This window comes from Gavialis gangeticus, unplaced genomic scaffold (assembly GCF_001723915.1).
Source record: "Gavialis gangeticus isolate Ggan-Ray unplaced genomic scaffold, GavGan_comp1, whole genome shotgun sequence".
NCBI classification, from domain to species: domain Eukaryota; kingdom Metazoa; phylum Chordata; order Crocodylia; family Gavialidae; genus Gavialis; species Gavialis gangeticus.
Genome location: NW_017729031.1, coordinates 48,741,642 through 48,764,827, shown reverse-complemented (window position 1 = coordinate 48,764,827; position 23,186 = coordinate 48,741,642). Strand labels below are relative to the sequence as shown.

The 23,186-nt window shown below is 39.4% G+C and overlaps 1 protein-coding gene across 1 annotated transcript; it reads right to left on the bottom strand.

Moving 5' to 3' along the window:
• Positions 1–20,615: 20,615 nt before the first annotated feature.
• LOC109301522 (sodium channel protein type 2 subunit alpha-like) lies at positions 20,616–23,180 on the bottom strand. Its single transcript, XM_019522744.1, has one exon. It carries the CDS (start codon positions 23,176–23,178, stop codon positions 22,798–22,800), a length of 381 nt encoding a protein of 126 aa, XP_019378289.1. The 5' UTR covers positions 23,179–23,180; the 3' UTR covers positions 20,616–22,797.
• Between the last annotated feature and the right edge of the window lie 6 nt (positions 23,181–23,186).

Here is a 23,186-nt window from a genome sequence, read left to right as displayed (position 1 = left end):
TGTAAATCACCTTAATGAGTTAATTATTAAGTATCAAAGCAGGCTGAGCGTTAATGAATAATGAGATATTTTTCACAGTAATAAATGAAGGCAAAAAAGTATACAATAACATTTGCATGAACAAAAAATGATGAATGCATTTCAGCTATATTCTAATGTTTTCTGGCTTACATTCCAGAAGGTTATATTCTGATTTTTTTAAACTTAGTTTTGTTTGGTTGTCTGATTCTGGAATATGATAGACTTGTATATAAGAGGAGGTATTTTTGCCACATGTCATGCTAGAAATGTAGCAGAAGGAAATATAATCGATTTACATACTCCTGTTTATAAAGATACATTCATTCAAGGAATAAAAACAATATCTTGTGATGTATTGACCAATAACCCATCATAAATAATGGAGAGGTAAGAGGAATAAGACTGTGAATGACCCATTGGTTAATACATGTTCATATAAAGTTTTACTGAGCAATTTAACGTAGCACAATTTTTTGTAAAAAATCAAAGTTTTTTTTCACGGTAAAAAGGCAAGATACAACAAATAAACTATTTTTTCAGTAGTTATACACAGCCTTAATGCAAGCTGTATTCTGAAGATTCATTTGTTTCAGACTCCTATTTAGAGGTAAGACACAAGGGTGCTTATTCTCAAACTGAACTTTACAGAAAGAGCAGAGTTTCACATGAGCACAGACTGACACCTAGTGAACAATGTCAGACATGGAAACACTGTTGCTTATCATTTTGTTATCCTATCCATATACCCATTTTTATCTAAAGTCTACAGCTAAGCTATTATAAGCAAGTAACAGTGTCAGATTTTCCTAGCAGTCATGTAGGTAAAACCAATATTTTAACCATACATGACTAGCCAGCCTTAAAAAATGGAGTTATTTAGCATTCAACCTATTTTTAAACAGATCTTTACATTATCCTGGGCTTGAGTCTAACTTCCTAAAGTGTTACTATAGGGCAAACTTTCGTCATTCAGACACATACTTCCTTTAATTCATACCATATTGTAAGAAATGGTAGTCTAGCAGTTTGTACAGTGGATATCATTTACACTGACCTAAGATTCTCACAAGAGGCAATCAGGAGATAAATTAGGGCTGTGCAAAGCTTCAATCGCTGATTCGATTCAGTGGAGATTCAGCCTAATTCAGTGGCTGAATCTCTGAATCTGAATCAAATCAAGAGACCCTTTAATCTCTCCGAATCGAATCAGAACCCTCCAAATTGATTCAGAAAGATTCAACAATTTGGACATAGACACAGCTTTAAATATTTTTTCTACATACGTCAAGGTACCACGCAGCTCATGAACACTGAGATGGTGCGGCAGATGGTGCATCCCATGGGAGTGTGGGGAGCCCCTGGTGCGCTTGGCAGCAGACCCAGAAGTGGACCAGAAGCACTTCTGGTCCACTTCTGGGTCCTCCGAGGAGCAGGCTGGTTCCCTCCCCCTCCCCCCCCATCCCCAAATGGCTAGGCAACTGGTGCCTCCTGGGTCTGGGGCCTCCTTCCGTGGCTGATCACCATCCCAGATCTGGGGTGAATCCAATAAATCCCAGAGCACTGTAAGGTTTAAATTCAGTAAAACTAGTATGGTTTCACAGAGCAGCAAATGTCAGTGGAAAAAGATTCTGACAGTCATTAAAGAATCCTGCATAAGCTAGCGGGGGGGTGGGAATTTATAATTGGAGGTAGGCATATGCCATTTAATAAATCCATTGGTCATTCACTCTTGTATGAAGACTTTACATTTACTGGTCATGAAAGGTCATGACAGTTCAGTCATGTTCAGCGAGTATTGGTCAATTGGTGGTCCACAGACTTATGACAGAATAACAGGTCAACCTCTCCATCTGTCAAAGATCATCATTGTGCACAAGCCACTATGAAGACAGTGTGCTGTAAACCCATTTTTCTATAAAATAGTGCTTGCCTTTCATTTGGGGATAGAGTGCATATACTGTAAACCTTTTGATATTAAATTTCAACAAATGTAATTGCAAACCCTATGTAAGCATCCTGGAAATATCAGTAGTGGTTATAACATTCATCACAACCCCAGTTTAACATGTGAAAGTATACTTGAGAAGATGAATATATGAAGAGAAAAGCCAGGGAAAGTGCATAATGTCCCACATTGAATCAGGAAAGGAATCTGTGGAGAGATCTAAATCCCCTGACTTTGCAGGCTGAATAAGATGGGGAAAGAACAAAATGATGACAAATCATCTTGTTCTAAAAGGAATCTGCTGCAACACCCAGGAAAGTCACAGAGAACTTGTGATGCTGAGTACCTCTCAGGATCAGGTTCTGATAAGCCTTTGAATTACAATGCCATCACAAACAACCAAAGAAATTATTACATAACGTTAATAATTTGTTTACATTTCTTAAATCATACTTGTGTTGTTTAATGCAATTCTACAATTAAGGGAGATGTGGAAAGACTGGCACATGAGAATACATACTAAGGAGAATACAAAAAGTAGCCATTTTCCACATTTTCTGTACCATTTTCTTCTGGACTGAAATGTCTGCTTGGCATCCAGCCTCATCAGTCTTAGTCCTGTCTCCTTAATCTTTCAAGGTAGAAATGCTAATTACAATCAAAATTAAATATATGAAAAGGACACAGTGAAACTTTATTATTCTGGTTGGTAAAAGTAGGTCATGTATTTGGTTTCCATGGTAACCATTGCAGAAAGATTGTGTGTGTCTATAGCTGCCCATTGCTAACGGCTATTTTCTTTGATAAGTAGAGGAGGCTACAAATTATGCAGATACCGCTGACTTAAAACAAGTTCTTTACATTGTTTTGGATACAGCTAAGACTTCATATTTAACGCCATTGACGATACTTCAGGAAAAAAATTATGCAATTTAGGAGATATAAGGTCAATTAGGATCTGTGAAACTCAAGAGAATGTCATGGATATCACTCCAAAAATATGAATTTTAATAGAAAATGAGATACTGTCTATCATTAAAATCACACACAACTTTTTATCACATTCATAATTTCCCCCAAAAAATCTGTATAAAGATTATAACATTTCTGTTAAAATCTATACAAAGTTTGGTACAGAGAGAATTTCCAGTGTGTCTCACATAAGTGCAGCACAATGTAACATATTCTGTTCCTCAGTGTTTCTCAGTATAAACTTTTATGTCCTTGAGGGCCTCTTGACCTCCCCAGAGTGTACAGCAAAAACCCTATTGAAATAAAAATGATAAAAATAATACTTAAAAATAAACATGCTACTTATATGATTTTCTGAGGGTGATCAAAAATCATAAAAATCATAATCATATTATTTTCTATTAATGTATATGGATGTTTAGAATAATTTCTATAAAACTTTTGTTTCATCAGCAATAAATAAAATAGGACTTTTTAAAAAAAAGATTATAGAGTGAGAACAATCAGACATCAATATTGTCAAATTTTAATTAAACATTTCAGACAGCATCTGATTAGTGAAATAAATTGTAGTCTGGAAGTACAATAATGGAATCAATATAAGAAATGGGACTTTAAAATGCTAGAAAAGATTGAAAATTCAATTTTAAAATGTTTGGATGATTAAAATAAAGTCTAACTAAATACTTGTGAAAAATTCTAGACATCTAATTCAGACAGAATGCAGAAAGAACTACAACCAACAAAGAAAATTAAATGTCAACACTACTTTGTGCGTACCAGTGTCATTATCCACCATGACAAATTAAATGCCAATTTTATCCTAATTTTCAAGGACACCCATGGTTACAGATAAAGTACTTATGGCAATGAACAATGACATATAAACCTTCCATACAGTTACCAGCATCTCCAGCACCTGAACAAAGTAATTGTTGAGCTCACCTGGTTAAATTACATGCTTATTAGGATGGTTAGAATGATGTCCACGGCTGGCTTTTAATTTAATGATTCTTTTCTTTTTTTATTGAAGGAGGTAACCCAGGCTATGAATCACATTACAGGTGGCTCCATTCATGTGCAAAAACAGAATACTGTGAGGATTTTTTCCAGACCTTGTAATGCTGTGGTTTGGGAGTACGTTGCACTTAGAAATGGATTTTTAAACCTCGTGATCTGAAAATTGACACAACACTCAGTTGATGAATCACAGAAAGGCTTGTTTTAATAACTACCAACAAGCTACAAAACTAAATAACAGAAAAAAAGACTCTTTTCCAATATAAAATGAGCTATTATTTCTTTGCATCGTCTTAGCTACAAAGATACGTTTACCCAAGGCAGGCAGGAAGCAGTTCTTGTACAGCCTCAAAGCGTGGATCCTTCACTTGTTGGCTGGGTAGCAGGATGGCTTCTTGGTCTTTCCTGGACTGCACGCATTTTGCTGGCAAATTTGCTTTGTTCTTGTACTGCTTAGTTGTATAACTTCAAAGCGTTTTTCCTTGATAGTTGGCCTATTGCAGTCCAAACAAACAGGAAGGAAAAGGGTGGCCATCATATCACATAATTGCCTGGCTTCTGTTTTAGATTTGTGTAGGCGTGAAGAGTTTTTTTCTGCAGTCCCTGCAACTGTAGGTCAGTTTACAGGTGATGGGTCTGAGTGGTCCAACAGGATGCTTAGAGGTGTCACCAAACCCATTTTGGGGTATTTGCATATCAATGGGGCAAATTTGCAGTAGCTTTTCTGTTGACCAAACTCCAGATGTACATTGAAAGGTTGACATCTGTAACACCTTAGAAATTGAATACTCATTGGGAGAAATGTGAGCAGGGTGTGTTTGTCACACACAGGGCATCCTTTCTGTGTCTTTTACAAGTTTCTCTTGAAATGCATATTTAGTCTTTTGTTTTATTAGCTGCTAGGTCAATTGAAATACTTATGTAGTTTTCTTGCTTTCACTGGCTCTCTTAGACACACACGTGATAAGCATGTTAGGTCTCTGTTGACAATTTTCTTGATTTGACATAATCTAGCACAGGGAATACAGGCAGCCCTCGACTTAGGACTTTTTGAGTTATGGCAAATGGCATTTACGACATTTGTAAATTGACAACCTGTTTCAAGGTTCCCACAACAGTTTTGCCTTTACAATGGTCGACACAGCTGTGTCCAGCTGGTAAGTCTGTTGTGGTGGGGGGAAGGGGGCAGGGAAGGGGGCTGGGGGGCAGATCAGTGCCCTCACAGCAAGGGAGAGATTGGAGCTGGGGCAGGGGTGGGGTGGCTCATGCTGCTGTGCTGGGTGGGGAGCTGCTCATGTGGTAGCTTGTCCAGTGGCTCTTGCCGGTGCTCCTGCCACTGGTTTAGGAGGGCATGACGTGGTGCATGTGCCCCAGGATCTTTGTGGGGTGGAAGGAGGAAGGCACTGGGAGCAGGGACTATGCTCCCTCATCACTTGCCCAGCCAGTGCTGGTCCAGGGAGAGACTGAGCCACTGCGCTGCCTCTGAACAAGTGGTATGCAGTGGGGGCAACCGACCTAGCCTCCCCGCACCTCCCAGATGAGCAGAGGCTTTGCTCCTGGGCGAGCGGCTGCAGGGCATGGAGGGGAGGGGTGTGTGCCTATGGATCAGGGAAGCATGGGCGGTGCAGCAGGGTCTATGGGGGGGGGGCTATGGAGGGGCTGTAGTGTACAGTGGCACAAGCCCCCCCCCATGCCCTGCCACTACTCGCCCAGCCAGGGCGAAGCCACTGTTCATCCAGGAGGTGTGGAGACACTGGGCTGGCTCCTGCTGCTGTGCATTTCTTGTCTGGAGGCACATTTTGCTTTCTGCCCGGAGTGCAGCCCAGTGCAGCCCTGGCCCTACCTGCCCTGTGCTGAGCCTGGGGCACATGCACCACCTCATGCCCTCCCAGGCTGGTGGCAGGAGCAGTGGTAAGAGCCACCAGACAAGCTGCTACACAAGCAGCTCCAGGACCAGCAGCGCGCATTGGCACAAGCCATCCCATCCCCTCCCTGGGCAGCACTTGCCCCAGCCCCAATCCCTCCCTCTGTGGGGGCACTGATCTGCCCCCCCCTTGCCCCTTGCCCCTTCCCTCCCCACCACAACAGACTTACCAGCTGGATGCAGCACGTCAACCGTCTTAAAGGAACCAACCCCCATTTATAACAGTGTTCCTATGGGAAAATTGGTTCCAAGTTACAACTTTTTGACTTAGGACACAGTTTTCAGGAACCAGTTGTGTTGTAAGTCTGAGGGCTGCCTGTAAAACCGATTGGGGTTGCTCTTTTTTGTATGGTCCCAGATGCCACTTTACATTTTTGTGAAAGATATACTGTTGTTTTAATTTGACTACAAAGATTTTATGTGTAGACCTGGCCAAGCTGTTACTGTATTCAACCATTTGCAGGATTCCTGAAACTACTTCCATGCTGCAACGTGATAACATTTTTGAGAGTCTGCAACAAATATTTCTTGACAACTTTCTCATCCAATCAGAACAATGGCCTATCTTTGTGGGACCTTTCCAACTACAACTTGAACTTTGTGGCTATGGTTAGACATTCAAAAAGCCTGATCGTTAATTGATTCAATCTTTGTAGGTTAGTCTAACCTGGATAAGCTAAACCAGTTCATAACTGTGCAGAGATCCCAGAAATGCAGCCACATGCCTGCAATGACTCTGTCTAGAAGCTGGGGGGGCACTAGAGCTGTCCTCCCTTCCCTTCAACAGTGCTGAGCTGAGGTGGGGCATGGCCAGGCCCCAGCATGACGCTCTGATAAGGGAGGGGTTCCCCAACCCCCCTTCCTTGATAACAGAGCTGGTAACATTTATCAGCTTTGTTATCAGCACTTAGCACCCCATCAGAAAACAAAAACTCTCATTAGTTCAAGCTTTTCTTAAACAACTTTTTCCAAGGAACTGAACATTCCAAGGAGGGACATTACCAGCTACCTGTTGATTAGCTCCAAAAAAGACACAGTCCTAGATGCCTTTGTCCCATCTGCCACAGCATGGACCGTAGCCAACATGTGGTCTGCTAGCTAATGCTGAGAGGTATCTGTGTAAGGCAGAGGGGAGGGGGGAATCCCTGCTTAGCAGGGAATCGTGAGGAGATGAGGGAAGCAGGGGGAAGCCAGGCAAATGCTGCAGCCAGGGATCAGAGGGGATGGGCCAGCCGTGCGCTGGAGCAGAGAGGCCCACCCAGGCCAGAGAGCATGCTGGGATGCTGGGGGAGTCTGGTTTAATTTAAACCAGCAAGGGGTCTAGGACAGATATTGCATAAACCAGTTTGACCTAAATTGATTAAGTCTGATACTACATTCAACCAGGTTTATCTCAAACTGGTTTCAGCCATTTTCAAACTTATTTATATGCACTGAACATCTATTCTGTTATAGGTTCAAAACAGTTTCTGATCACTTAAACCAGTTTATGTGTGATGTCTGTCCCTAGCTTAGAAGATTTCAGTGAGAATGAATCTAGAATATGCATTTCTGCATTGTTTTTGAGATGCCTGATGGGGGGTGTCTTCAAATTATGATTTCTCCTGATAGAAGATTTTACAGCATGTCAAGTACATGTCCAACTTATAGATACTGAGTTGGTAGTATAGATGGTCATGTAATACACCCATTTGTTACTGTTGGAAACAGTAAAAGGGAAAAAGAAAGAAGACAAGGATAAGACTGGACTGTTGGAATATCAGTCCCTTCTTAGGGATACTCAGTCACTTTTTATCAATGCACTAATCCCTTATAAAAATACATATTTTTAAGGAATTATGCATCTTCAAAAAGGTAATGACTATATCAAGGTTCTATGAATATTTTGTTTTAAATGGCTATAATACTGAAAGGGTGTGTGTGTGATTCCATTATCTATAAAAGGAAAACCAAAGAATGATTTATTTATTAGCAAAGAGGGAGCAGCTGCATTGTGCTGACTATGATTCTCTGATTCACAGCAGCCCTGACACAGTGCAAGTTAGGGCTGCCCAAGCTTTGAGCAGGGGGTTGGACTAGATCACCCCCTGAGGTCCCTTCCAACCCTAACTTTCTATGGTTCTATGATTCTAAGTTACAACACTGATGTATGACCCTCAGGAATTCTTCCCAGATTCTACCATCAGAATACTTGTGACCTCCTTCCTCACATATAAAAAATAAACGAGCCCTCCCTACCAGTTCTCCTGCATAGAGAAATTCCTTGCTGGACACATCTGGATTTTATGCCACTTACCTGGTGGAAAACAGCTTTAGTGTAACATAGAATCTGGTTATTAAACACTATGGCCTTGTCCAGACAAGCATGGACATTTGGTTCCCCAGCCACACCTAGCAGCGGCGCACCTTGTGCCACTGCTAGTTATCCCCAGGGAACATCTGTGCCACTTACACTCTGACATGCAGCAAGTTTACCCAGGTGGAGTAGGGGAGGCTGGGGCCAGCTGACCCCAGCAGCCTTACCTGTGGTCCTGGGGGCCTCCCAGGGCTGCAGCAGTGGTGATCCTGCCCCTGGGAACCCAGCTGGCAGCTGCAGTATGGCTTCTGCTGTCCCAGCTCTGGTTTTGAGTGGTGCATACCACCACCTCATGCACCTCTCTGGTTTTTTTCTTTTGTGCTTTTTTTTGACCCCTGAATATCCAGGGGTCAATCTCCTGCCTGCCTGCTCCCCTTCCCCCACCCCCACCCCCTGGGCTCTGCTCCCTTGCAGCGCAGAGAACAGCTGAATGTGTAGTATGTGGTGTCACAGCCATGTCTGCGGTGCCACATACTACACAGCCATGCTTGTCTGGACACAGCCTATGGGCGTATCCAGATGAGCTCAGACAAGCGATACTCAGTGCCAGAGGCCCATCTACAGCACCACACCCCATACACCCTGCACATGCAGGGGTTCCCCATATTGCTATTTTGCAATGCAGGGCTTTTTTTTGATCCTGAAAGATCCTGGGGTCAAAAAATTTCATGCCTAAAAAAAGCAGGGTGGCACACATGGCAGCATTGCGCACCACCCAAAACCAGAGCCTGGCCAACCAGAGCTATGTTGCAGCTGCACGAGCACCATGGCTGCAGCTCCCTGAAGGCCCCAGGGCCCTAAGTAAGGCTGCTGGGGACAGCACAGTTGTTGGCCCCAGCCTCTCCTACCCCACCTGGGGTAATGTGCCATGGTGCCAGAGCGTGTGTGGCATGGATGTTCCTCCACACAAGGTGTGCTACTACTACTTGTCCCTAGGGAAACATGTTCCCGCTTGTGGGGAGACACCCTCTAAGGATTAGCTGTAACCTTAGCTTATGCAAACACTTCTGTTATGAAAAGAACTTTTTTCATGAGTACAAGCTTCTCACAAAAGTAGGAATTGAAGTATTAAGGTCACAGTAACTTTGCATATCCATTGCTAGCTGACATTCAAAAAGGAATGATATAAAAAAAGGAATTTTGTAAAATAAAATATGCATGCTATGTATATTAGCATCTGATTTATGTCAGCATGTCTGCAGTTTGCCTCAGGGGGCTTCAGGTACTACAGTATATGATAGACTACTGAAAGAACTGGAAAGAACTGGTGACCAATTGTCCACATCATTTGCTCTGTATTGCAAGAGCTGTCAGTTCAGGAAGTATAATACCTCAGAGCCTGACAATAGGAGTTAGAAAGCCTGGGTTCTGTCCCTCGCTTACTTGCTGTGCTCACTGTCTTACTTTGTAAATTAAATTGACCAAGTCACTTAGCCTTACAGTTCATCCACCTGAAAAAATGTATCAGATACTTTTTGACAGGATCATTGTGAACTTTAATTAAAAACTGAACACTAGCATGTAAATAATGTGAAATATTTTGAGATCTTGCATACACAGCACTATAAATGTGTGGAAAATTATATGCACCTTTTAAAAAAGCAAACACGGTTTGTCATTTGGACCTGTTACCAAAGGCTTTATGCTCTGCTGTATGTCAGAAGCGCAACATAAATACTGAGGGAATTAAACTTGTATACTGTTTTCTCTTCCCTATTTAATGTACACCTATTTGTCAGGTCTCCATTTTAATGGAAAGCTTACAATAGCAACATATTTTCAGTGCTATAGTTACAATAAGGCTTGAGAGATTTTCTACTATCCCCTTGTATTACCAGAAGAACTAGAAGAGGCGAGTCCGCTTTCTGCCATAAACAGAAATGTGTATTTTACACAGTGCTCTTAAAACCAGAACAGAGATTATTAATGAGAAACACACAGAAACACACTGGAGTGCCTGATCAGCTCCTTTCATGGATCAACATTTTTCTGTTAGAAAGAAAATTTATACCCCTAAGCCATATACAGTATTCTATTTTGCAGATCAAAAATCCTGGTTGCCATGGAAACTGCAAAAAGTCAGTCATGACATGGCAGTGGTATAATGGGGAATGTCTGCTGGGAAAACACTGAGATTTTCATATCAGAAACTCTGGGGTGAATTTAGCTTGAAAATAAAGCATTTTCGCAGAACTAAGTTCCAAAGTCTTCCACTAGAAATGTCTATTGAGATTCCAAGGGATTCGTGTGCTCCTTCTTCCTGCCTAGGAAGAAAGATCATTTGTGTTTATGAACAAACATAGATGCACATATGTTTATCTGTCTATACAAACACACATATGCATATATATGTATGTATATGAATATGTATAAAACAAAAGTGGGGTGTACAAAATCATGTATTTTCTTTTGTCTTGCTTTTACAAGTCTGGTTTGTAGAGATACAGATGCATGTGATACAATATGTTTACTGTGTTGATAATCCACTTTGTGCCTTGCCTCTCTACACAGGACAATGAAATATTGAGAGTAAGACCTTTGAAAAATGCAGATGGGATAATTATTTCAGGCAGGCAGCATAAAATAAGATACAGTACTATAGTTTAAAACAGTACCTTGGGCTAACTGATCTTTTGTTCTTTGTTTTTTACCTGCTATTCACATTTTTCAGTCAGCAAACAGCCTACATTTTTTTCATACAAAAATTGATATAAATTCAAATCTTATTTGAGAAAACTTTTGCCAATTTAAAACAGAATGAAAAAGCAGTCATGCAATTCCATTTCTGAATACCATTGGTGCTCCAGGGTCAGGTTGTGAATGACAAATATCATAGTCAAAAGATCCACATAATACCATGGAATTCATGATCCTGTTGACCTTACCCTCCAAGTCATCCCATTATAAGCCAATAGTCTAAGAAATGCTTGATTTATCCTTCTGTCAAATGTGCAATAATGTCAAATGCCTTGAGATCACAACATGACAGACACTGTAAAGAAGTGCATTTAAAAATACTAGACCTAAAGCCCATATACTGAGTTTGAAACCTAAGGACCAAAGAGTAAAGCGTCCTGCAGAATGAGCAGGCCCTAAACAGCAGAACCAGGTGTCTCCCACCAGCCACCATAGTATGCAGTACACAGAATCATTTAAAACACTTCTGGTGGTTTTGCTTTGCATTCTCTAGCTTTCTTGACAGATGAATTACTGGGAGCATTGGGCAGATCCACATGCAGCACTCAGGTGAAGGCTGTATCAGAGAATTTCCAGTGGAACCTTTCCCCCATCTGAGCAGTGCAGTGGGATCTTTAAAAAAAAAATCCTCTAAGCTGTATGAGGTATACATATCCTGCTCCTTTTCCTGACTTTACAAAAAGCGCAAATATGAGACTATCTGGCCTCAAAAAGTCAAGAGTATCAATAGGAATTCGGAACAGGAAATTAACAGCAATGCCTTGATCATGGACAGATGATCACATACCCCAGTGTCATTTACATAGGTTTTGTATAAAAATGCAAATTATATTTGGAAACCCATCAGCAACTCTCTGATATGCAGCTCTTACTGCACCTCACGGGTAAGTGGCAAGAGAGCAGGGAGCAGACTATTTACCTTTAGCAAATGGTAAATAGGACAGACACAGACAGACAATACCTAAAATGGTATAATTTATGTCAAGGGGGGTTGATCCCTGATTCCTTTTTGGGGGTAAGTCTACACTAAGTTGGACAAAAATACTCCCATGTAAGGATTCTGTCATCTGTCTGTTACTTCATTACACCAGCGTACATGTTATCTGTTTACAACCCTGAGCTGGTGACTTTCTAAGATGTACCATAATATTTCTGCTTGTATGGTATTATTATTCTGATACTTTTCAGCAGCAGTATAACATTAATAAGAGCTTACATTTCCAGTGTTTTCTTCTTTTTTTTCTGTTTTGGAGAAAGGGCTAGTGAGTAAGAATAAATATACCTAAATAATTACATGTTTAGACCAATAAAAGGACATAGATGCATATTTAAACTTGTTCCTTAACAACTAATATAATGTGTAATAGAATAATATATATTTACCATGTTTCCATTTAACTGGAAAATAAAATCTTTAATTGTTACAACCCTACAGTACAGATAATAATCCACTGAACTGATTACTACAGTTGAAAAGTTACAACAACTCTTTCTCTTCCTGCTTTACTGATCTCTTAAGTTAGCCACCTGTAATTGATTTTCCAACCTATTTGGGAAAATAGGCTAAATATTTGGCTAAATACTTAGCTTTTTGAAAAAAGAAAACAAAATAAAACTCAATTTCAGTCACACCTTTCTTCCCTGTGTGAAGCCGTATAACAATTCTGTAGTTACTAGGTAACAAATATCTATAGATAAAGAGTGTGACTATTCTTCTATTGTCAGTCAGTGTCAAAAGTTTTACATTAGGCTGTTTTCTATTCTCTATTATTTAAAGATGTTTTGTTTTAAAATTACTAAAATTCACAGTAACATCAGTATCCTAGACTATGCTGTATTTAATAATTGCAATATGATGATTTGTCTTTTCCAGACGCTCAGTATCTGAACACAAAGTATGGAAAGCTAAGCAGTAATCCAAATGTCTTTATCAGAACCTGATACAGTATTATTCAACTACACATTATAAAGATAACTGATACCAATTATCATTGCATAATACATATATCAGCATATTTCAAATACGTGTTCTCAATCTGCAGTGTGAATAGAAATTCAGAGACAGGTAAGAAGAGACTAAGTTTCCAGACTCAAGTTCAGGAAGTGTGAAGACTGTCTATGTCAAATCAGTATCTTATCTCTCTCATTTCCGGAAGTGCTTCCAAAACCGGGTGTAATGGATGTTTTATTCATTTCATGATGTTCTTGAAAATGTCAGTTTAAAAGTTTAAATAGTTTGGGATCAAACAGTCAGATGCAGGAAATAAATATAAACAATCCATGCTTTAGTTTTTCATGCTGTTTTCTTTTTTTTTCACTCCCACTCTTCAGTAATTAGCTACAATAAATAATAGTTGAGATCTTTAAAGTCAACATGGGAAGAACAGGCATTAGTTGCTGAGGAGTTCTGAGGCACTGCACAGTAACCATGAATAGAATATATTATAGCAGTGTTCATACTTAAGTACCCACATAGCATCACAACTGGCACAATGGTGCATCACAAATGTAAAATGATCTATTTTAGTTAGTATAATAACACATATTATTTTTGTGACCATAATTACTGTAGCTTTCTTGCTTTGAGAAGATTATTTAAACAGTAAATAGTAACTTGGGAGATATCTGAGATAGTTTGTTCCTTCCTGCTCCCATTCAGCACTGGCATACTTGTCACTGCTCCATACTTGTATGGAGATATGGATAAAAATGATTTATTAAAATAAAAGTAATAATGTACCTTTAATATGACATAATTTGGCATTTTCTGTACAAAACTGATGAAGTGAAGGACAGAAGTTTGGACTTTAGAATTGTGCTTGCTGTCAATATTCTGCAGGCCTTGCAATGAAACAAATCACCCTCCCACTGGAAGTTCACAGGATAAGACAGTCTTCTTAGACAGTACTTCCAGTCCACTTCCAGATCTGCTGGGGAGCGTGCAGGGGGGTCCCCTGTGCCCCCTTGGCTCAGCAGTAAACCACAGGGGGACCTTGGGTGCCCCCCCCAGACCCAGGAGGCACCAGTTGCCAAGCCAGGGGGGCCATGGGGGCCCCCCATCGCACTCCCCAAGGGACTGGGAAGTGGACCTTAAGTGCTTCTGGTTCACTTCTGGGTCTGCTGCCAAGCACACTGGGGAGCTCCACATGCTTCTGTGGGATCCTGCATGTGCCCTAGCATTGTAGTGTTCAGAGCCCCTGCTACCTAGAGGTATGTAGAAGAAAACATTTAAAGCTGTATCTACGTCCGAATCTCTACGAATCTCTATGACTCAATTCGGAGGGTTCCGAATCCATTCAGAGAGATTAAATGGTCCTCTGATTCAATTCAGATTTGGAGATTCAGCCACTGAATTGGGACAAATCTCTACCGACTCAAATCAGAGACCGAAGCTTCGCACCATCCTAATTTTTACCACCATTGCATGTTTTTCCTTTCTTTACTTGCTGTCCTTTTCTCATGTCTTGTCTAATAGATTGTAAGCTATTAGACAAGCTTGGTGACAAGAAAGGTGATTTCTTATTTTCTGTTTTGTTTTGTACTATATGCTGCAAAATGAGGCCCTATTGTTTATAAGGTCCAAGACACTACTCTAATAAATATGTTTAATAAACCATTAAGGTAGTAAAGACCATTTGCACTGGAATGAGGGGAGTTGTCCAGTGTCTCTATGTTAAGTTTTTTAAAAGTGATTATTACAGCGTTTTTCCCGTTATGCCCATACTATATTGACACTGCTATACAATATATACCTTGAGTTGCTAGTGGTACCATATTAAAGAGTGTATAATCACATAACAAAGATGAACTGTGAACCTCTTATATGGTGTATGAGTTAAAGATAGGGTTCAAAGTATTGGGGAGTGAGTGGAGACAGAAATGCAAGTTCCTTTCCTCTAACGTAGAAGAAGTGTGCTTCCCATCTTTTCTGTGTGTTGGGAAACCAGTACTGCTTGGTAACAGCCCCTTTCTTTGGCTGGTGCAGTAAGAGCTCCACCTTCTGTTTCAGTCTACTCTAACCACTGTTTACTGATTGATTTTATTCAGTTTTTCTATTAGCATTAGGAGTAGTTTATTTTGGTTCACATATCCTTCCATCCAATTCCTCAACTATTTAGAAAACCTTCCTGGATACCTGTATTTTCCCATTTTTAAGTCTTTTATATTCTAGATTAGCATTTGCAAATTATGTAGAAATGCAGTAGTTGTACTTTGGAGGCTTTAGAAAGACATCAGTTGCACTAGAAAATATGCAGAGAAACAGGGTATGCATACCACACATTTATTCTATCTGGCTGCTATAAATTGTTTATGAAATGCCTTTCCCTGTTGGTCTCAAGGATTCTTTTGCAACAGAATTTGAGTGAGCTCCTGTATGCAATCTCTCCTCTTGAGAGATGAAAATGTGCCACAGTTCACTTTGCAACACACTCTGAGTTCAGAGTGCTTTTAAACTACTGCTCAAATCAATCCCTGGTGTCACTCCACTGATTTCTTGTAAATTATCTCCAAGACAAATATGGCCCAGTGCATTCAAGCATGCTCTAAAATTACATTTTTTGAGAAACACACTCTTGAAAAATAGGGGCACATTTACACTGCTGTCATAAAAGTGCAATGCAATGTAGAGCAACCTGAACTAGCTTTTATTTATTTAGCTTAGGTCCTAGATAAGGGCTAATTTACCCTGCTGAAAAATCATACACCATGAAATCTATAGAGAATCCATCAATTACCTTTCCTTTCACTTTATCACAACTTCACCTATAATGCAGCCTCAGTAAAGACGTACAAGACTGTGATAAGGTACAGAGTAGTATTTGGTTTTAATGAGCAGAATGTAGTGAGTGTTTAATTATATAACAATTAATTTATATGTGAAATGTTGCAGGAAATGAGGAAATTAATGTTGCAGTTTGTCACAGGATCAGCAGTAAGTAACATACTGCATTGCATTATAAACTCTTTTTGTAGCCTTTTATTTTCCTGCCCATTTTTTCTGGCATTAAGCCTTGTAAAAGGAATTTTTAAAACTGTGTTGCAGTTTTCATTTTCAAAATGCAATTTTGTGGCACAGGAAAAGTTGGATTCTGACTACTTCACTCCCTTCTCAAGAACTGTGCTAAATATGTTAGCACTACTTGGGAAAAGATGTATGGAGCCACTGCGTTATTGATAGTTTTACTTATGTTGAGTGGTATTTATTCCACTATTAGATCTACTTGAAGCCAGTGGAGCTCCTGGCAGAGTAAGAAGAGCGCAGCAAAAATAGGAGTGATAGATCCCAACCATATCTTAGTAAAATAGTTTTTAGGGTGTTTTTTTTTCCTGGTTAACGTGATCAGGACTAGGAGGGTTCAGACCATATTTTTGCTGTGAAGGAAACACTGGCTTTGTTAGGTTGCAGTTTTATTATAAACAGTTTCAGGTTCTTGCAGCCTTTACTTGGGAGTCTACCAGTGCAGTTGAGTAGGACCACAGCAGATATGTACCATGGAAATGCTATATTACTGCATGGATTTAATTGCTACATGGTAAAAAAGAAATGGGTGCTTACCCCTCTGCTCACTCCCCTGTCATTACTGAGAGAACCAGAACTATCTTGGATAATTCAGCCAAGTACAGACATTGAAAAAGCCCCTAGCAGAAGTGCTCTATTGCACTTTACTTAAAGAGCTATAAGTTTGAGCACGAGGCAACCGAACAGAAATTTGCTATTTGGTTGGGGGGTGGGGTCAAGCCTACCCACACTGGCCACTGGGGGCACTCCTACATGCCTCCCAGGAGGCTACCCAGCCCTGACTCCCACCAGCTAGCTATTAGGCCTGTGCAAGTAGGCAGCTATTCAATCCAGCTTCAGATCTGGCCACTTCAGATGCCAGGTATCTGATCCAGAGCTCCAGATCGGTTTCCCACTTCGAATCGGCCAAAACGGCTCCGAAGCTTATGGCCAGATCTCCAAGGCGGCTCAGAAGGTATAAAGGGGAATTAATGAAATATCTATAACTTTGTTGTTTTTCATCTAATTTGGATGGAACTTGCAGGAATGGTAGCCTCTGCTGAGGGCATGGAGCCTGCCAAGTTTCAAGAAGATCAATACAGGGATTTGGGGGGAACTGTACCCCAAATTCTTGAAAGCAAAACTCATGTCACGTATATGTGAAGCTCTGGGGCTTCCTTCATTTGCCAACCTACCACCTAATATCAGTCCTCTTAGTCTTGCTGAGGGACTTGCCTTTGCCACAACTATTCTTCAGCTTTGCTTTGCTCAACTTTACGTGGGTGCTTATTGCACTAGGGTTGAGACTCACCCATGGATGCTGTCCTCCTCCTGAGGTACTCTGGAGGGCTTTCCCCATTTCCCTAATACCTTGAGGTAATCTCCATCACTCAGGGTTTTATCCATTCCCCACCCCTCTCTGGATGAAGAACACTAGCACCTGCCTTTATTCTATTTCCCTCAGTTTACTCAAATCTGCCTCCAACTCCCCCCCCCCACACACACACACACTTTCCCAGGTATTTTCCCAAACCTATCTTTCTACCCTAACCTGAAGCCATTTTTTTCACATCTTCCCAAATTCCTCTTACCTTGGCTGAAAAATGTGGAGCTGCACTGCTGGGAGCAAACTACTGCTGTCCTGGGAGAGGCCTCCTTTTGTCCTCACCAACTGCTGAGTGAAGAAGAATGGACTCTATGCTGTGGGCTGTCTTCCATACTGGGCTGCAGGAAACTCTCTCCTGGTGGTGGGGTGCACCTTGGCTGGCAGCCCCACTGCACTGGGTAGCACCAGCCAGAATGGGCTGCTTTTGCACAGCCACTAGTCCATGTTTGTGTGCCTGGGGGTGCAGCAGCTCTTTAGCTAGGTGATGCCAATGAAGCAAGAAGAGCAGGGAGTCAGTCTACAGATTGCAAGAAGTGAAAGATGGAAGAGGAACAGTCCAATTTCAACTGCAGGAACTGGCACAATTTCTGATTATGAAGCTATCTTTCCAAATGTGAACCAGTGTAGGGATATTTCCACTAGTCTAACAAGACATGTCCAACCACTAATAACGAGATGTGAATGATCTGTTCATTTCACTAGAATATTGGTATTGAAATTTAGGAATACCTAGCGAAATGTTTAACAGGATCAACTCTTCAAATGCTGGTCACCTGAAGCACCCAGGGTATGGATTCATCTGAAAGGGCAGTCCACAGACAGGTGGTTAGAAGCCTGAACAGAAAATTGGACTGCTCAATCAAATATTTATTATCTTCTAAGGGTAGGATTCTGTAGGGAGGAAGGGGAGGATTAATACAAAAACATATGATCACAAATGTTAGAAATTAATATAATTGAATATAATTTTTAATTTAATATAGTAATACATTGAATCACTCAGTCCATACCTGATAGAATTGATCTCTACAGAACACTCAGAATCTAGAGAAATTAGAACAACTTGGGAAAGGGGTGGAGCTGTTCACTGAGAAACACAAGGTTATCAGGAAGATTACCTCAGATTTTCCTTTAATAGGACTGATCAAAATAGGTCTCAGTTTTATTTTAAACGAATGGGTAAATACCAATGATTTATTAATCATTTTATTAGTAATTCCATGTATAGTTCTAATAAGTTAGATTTTTTAAAATTCCTGCAGATTTCAAATAACAAAACAACCCCCGGCCCCCTCCAAAATCCCAAACAGGTTTCCAGTGGCCAGTGTTTTTATTTTAAGCCCTTGGTATAATTTTCTTTGTGGCTTCTATTTTTTTTTATGGTATATAAGTACAGGGAGTAAAACTTCGCTGCATTCAGAAAAACATTGACAATTTTCTGAAGGGTCTAATTCAGCTCAGATAGCACAATAAATCTTTTTATTAAAAAATAAGCTTTATACTTAAATTATGGTGTGTCTGGTCTTTGATGTCTTCCTTTCTTAGGCCTGGATATGGTAACTGGTTCTGTGTGGGGAGAGACAAGGGATTTGGTTGCAGGAGTGTGACCTAGTAGTAATTCTCATACATAAAAATCCTAAAGAAACAGTGTAAACAAGCCCTTTATTTTGGATGTTTTCAAAAGAAAGGGACAAGTCTGATAGTCTTAATTCAGGCAAAACTTCAGAAAACACTACTGGGAATTTTTTTGAAGGTCCAGAGGGTTACATCCAAAGTTCTGATTCAGCTTTCAAACACGCAATTGCCCGTCCTTGGATACTTTGTAATTCTGCAACTGTGTAAATTTGGACAAACACATTTGTAAGGCATGTAGTGCTTCTCATCCAACACAGAAGGCTTAGAAACAAGAGTGTGCACAGGTATTTCAGAGCTCTTATTTTTCTCGACATCTGGCTTTAAGTATGCCTCACTCTTGTTCCCTAGGTGCTTTCCTTTTCCTATTGCTGGCCTTAGCATTTTTTTGGCAGGATCACAGTTCACTCTGCATTAATGTGAATTAGCAATTTCATTTTAATAAGTTAATCAGATGGCCACATGTTCTTTAAATATGGAAATGCCTCTGTTTTCTGGTTCTGTCTCTCCAGTTCACAAAAGTTTATAAAGCTCATGCAGAGAGTGAACCAAGGATATCTACTTTGAGGTAAGGTATTTTTCCAAGATAGCTGCCTAACCACCTCATAAGAAGTGCTGTAATTTGGAAATATAATGAAGTGTCCATATGAAAAGGCTGGCACACACAAATATAAGAATACTTGAGTTTCCCTAACAAATTTCTTTGGAGTGAAGCTACTGCATTTTTTAACTAATCAAAGCCACCCAGTAAAATAAAATCGGGATAAATTACCTACTTATAATCAGAAGGCCCATCTGTTGTGCTTCAATGTAACAGGCCTCGAACATTTTTAGTAAATATAGGGTTTTTCCTCAGTGCCCACAGCTAAATTTTCCTTTTATTCTTTTCCCTCTGGAGAAAGGAAGTCTTGTAATGTCCTCTGCAGCACAGGAGGCCATGTTTCCTTGGGGCCGTTTGCATGTAAGCATGTGAAGCAATTGAGCACAAACAACTCTGTGTATAAATATATTGTAAATGTTTAAATGTTATATCTATACTGTTTTTACATGTTAATAGTGTAAATAGTTGGGTGCATCCAATACTTTATTGAAATTAACAGTGAAGCTCCCATTGACTTAAGTTCTTCTTTATTTGCCTTAATGTAAAATAATAAACAAATCATCTAGTCAACCAGGCTTCTTTACAGCAACAAAAATAATTATTGGACTTTGATTCTAAAACATCACTGTAATGCTTGCTCATAGCATAAGGAAGTAGTAAAAACTCTATAGCGTTAGGGTTTTTAGTAGTTTAAAACTGACTCAAATGTAAAGGGGTTTTAAACATCTTTCATATGAACATTCTCTTATGCATAATCATTTTCCACAGGGTTAATCAGCCTTGAAAACCCACTTTAAAATAGAAATGCAAATCAAGTTCAGGGAATATCAAGCAGTAGCAGGTACTACAAAAGATATAAATATTTTTAGACTGTATCTCTCTACAGTAGCAACTTAATTTAATTGTACCTTTTAAAATTTGGAAAGATCTTAAATTCAACGGGCACAAATATCTGTGTGTGTGTGTGTGTGTGTGTGTGTGTGTGTTATTTATATAAATATTTTATATATGCTTAACCATTTTAGCTTTACAGGAGGTTTTGACATTTATTGCTTCTTAGACATAAAAACGAAGACAGACCAATTAAATACAATAAAAAAAATGAAGTCTTTATTCTTTTGGCTCAACTGTAATGTGGTTTACTGTTCTTGTATGGTAATAGCATTTTCCTGCATGCAGTTCACCAACACACAAGTCAATAATTTTAGTAAAAAGAGGAATCAACATTTAATTTTTGCTTGTGTAACAAACAGAAAAATGTCCTGATGTGATCAATTATACAAGTTCGCTACTTAGTTATTGTGAAAAAAAAATCATTGTGGATCCCATATTATACCTAGAACAGTTCTAGTGCAGCATGAATCAACAAGATAAGAATAATCTATGTAAACAAACACTGGTAAAGATCAAGGATTCCATGAATAAAAAGACTACCTTGAAACTTCTGATGCAGGCAGTGTTAGGACTTCAAACAAATCTTCCCCACAACATTTCAATTACAAGTTATATCTATTTGGAAGCAAGTGCATTTTGGACTCAGTTTGAAACTTATTTCACATTAAAATGTGTGCAAAAATACAGTACTAATAAAAAGCGGAAACCTAGAACCACCTCATTCTCTCCTTTATTTCTTATTTTGTGAAGTTCTTGAATTAAAAAGTGCTATGGACAGAAAGTAACAAAAGTGACTGTGACATCAACCTGAAGATAATTTTCTTTTCTTATTTTATGTACAAAATGCTGAAAAATAAAATAAAATGATATTTTTACAATATTTATATTTTCTTAGAAAATTCCATCCATGTATTTTCAACAGATTAAGCAGTTGGAAACATGTCCTGTACAGTTGGGCTATACACCATACAGTTTTCACTTAAAATTTAAGAATGCAAAGCAAGAAGCTCTTAAATAGCTGCAAACTATTGCTCGATGACATGAAAGAATGATGTCCATTTCAACAATTTGTTTCACTTTACCACTGACATATGGTTTCCCATATTAAACTCTTTAACAGTGGAAGGAGTAAAGTACAGCAGCAAAGGCAAGATAAACATGCATCAGTGATAGCCTCCAAACTATCTATAATGGTGCAGAATACATCATATTATCTGCTGAAAACTTGCAAACTACACTTTTTGTGGTACATATTTGATGCAATAAATATTGTGCACTGGTCATTATTTGTTTGCTCAAACATGCACCACAGGGTAAAATAACTATTTACATCAACGGTGTTAGATTTTTGACACATACGATGTCAACCTTGCTGAGAGCAGATGATGGCTAAACGATACTGCAGGGTGAAGTACTGCAGAGTGAAGCAGAATAACTTTATGAAGGTTGGTTTTTTGGTCAGTTAAATTTGTCAGGTTAGATTCAATGGATATTTGTGTTTTCCACAGAAGAACACTTAAAAATGGAATTTAAATCCACACAATTTTTAATAGAGTTTGTCTCAACTACAGTTTAATGGTTTGTGAAAAAATAAAACATCTGTTCAATAATTCTATGGGACTTTACAGGCACATTAAGATTTGTCTTGATGAGACACCACATGAAAACTGTTTTAAGCACCTCAAAATATAGAGCCACCCTGAAACATGGAAGTAGTTAGACTCCATTGCTTTGTGCGATGTCATGTTTTTCCATGCATGATCTACAAGTGCAGCATGCCTTCATGCAAATCACTTCCATCTGTACATTATAGAGAACCAGAGAATATAATCCCTGATCCCCATTCCCCCCTTCCCCAACATAAAACCCATTTACAAAAATAGTCACATATAATAGTAAACAACCTGTGGATTAAAAAAATGATAAATTCACCAACACTGATTTTTGTAAAAATATGGCAATTGTGGCAGTTGAAATGCAAACAGTGGATACAGTTATTGTACTCAAGTGTTGTATGTTAAACATGTAGATTCGTAGGTCTGCACCTTTTTTAAATTGGTCCCTACAGTCTGAGTAGCCATTTTGTCTCCTCTTCAGCAGTGTCAGCTGGTAATGAAAACAATAACCTCCTGTCAAGGTTGTTACTCTGTTTTACAGAGTTACAGTTTGATGACGAGGGGTCACTGTCTTGTTATAGGCACTGACCTTTAGTATATATATCATTATTTATATATATATTTATATATGTAAAATCTGTCAGTTTGGCATAGACCTCCTACAGGAGTCCCGTTGATGGAAATACATCACTTTCTCAAGCTGTAAACACTATTTCATAAATAGAATTCTCTCTTACTTTTTACTTTCCCTGATGTCTTTACCTTTATCTTCCTTCTCCGATTTGTCTTTTTCATACTTCTCTTTGTCAGGCTTTGTTACACTATCGTAGGAAGGTGGAGAGGTTGTGGAAGGAGTCATATCTGTTTTTTCTGGAGTGGAGTTCTCATTCAGCTTATCCATAATCATATCTTCTTTGATAGGCAGGTCATCCTCATCTTTGTCTTCTTTTTTAAACATACATGAAACTTTTTTAACTTTTTGCCTTAAAAGGTGCCGTCTGTAAGCACGCTGAATGATGACAGCAGATACCTCTTCTTGTTTCCTTTTTAATGTGGTTGTAATTGGTTCATAGGAGACTTTAGAAGGATTGGCTGCCATAAACCGATCTTCCATTTGTATTC

Excerpts from the sequence above, each read along its gene's own strand:
- LOC109301522 (XM_019522744.1), bottom strand. The coding sequence starts at position 23,178 with ATGGAAGATCGGTTTATGGCAGCCAATCCTTCTAAAGTCTCCTATGAA.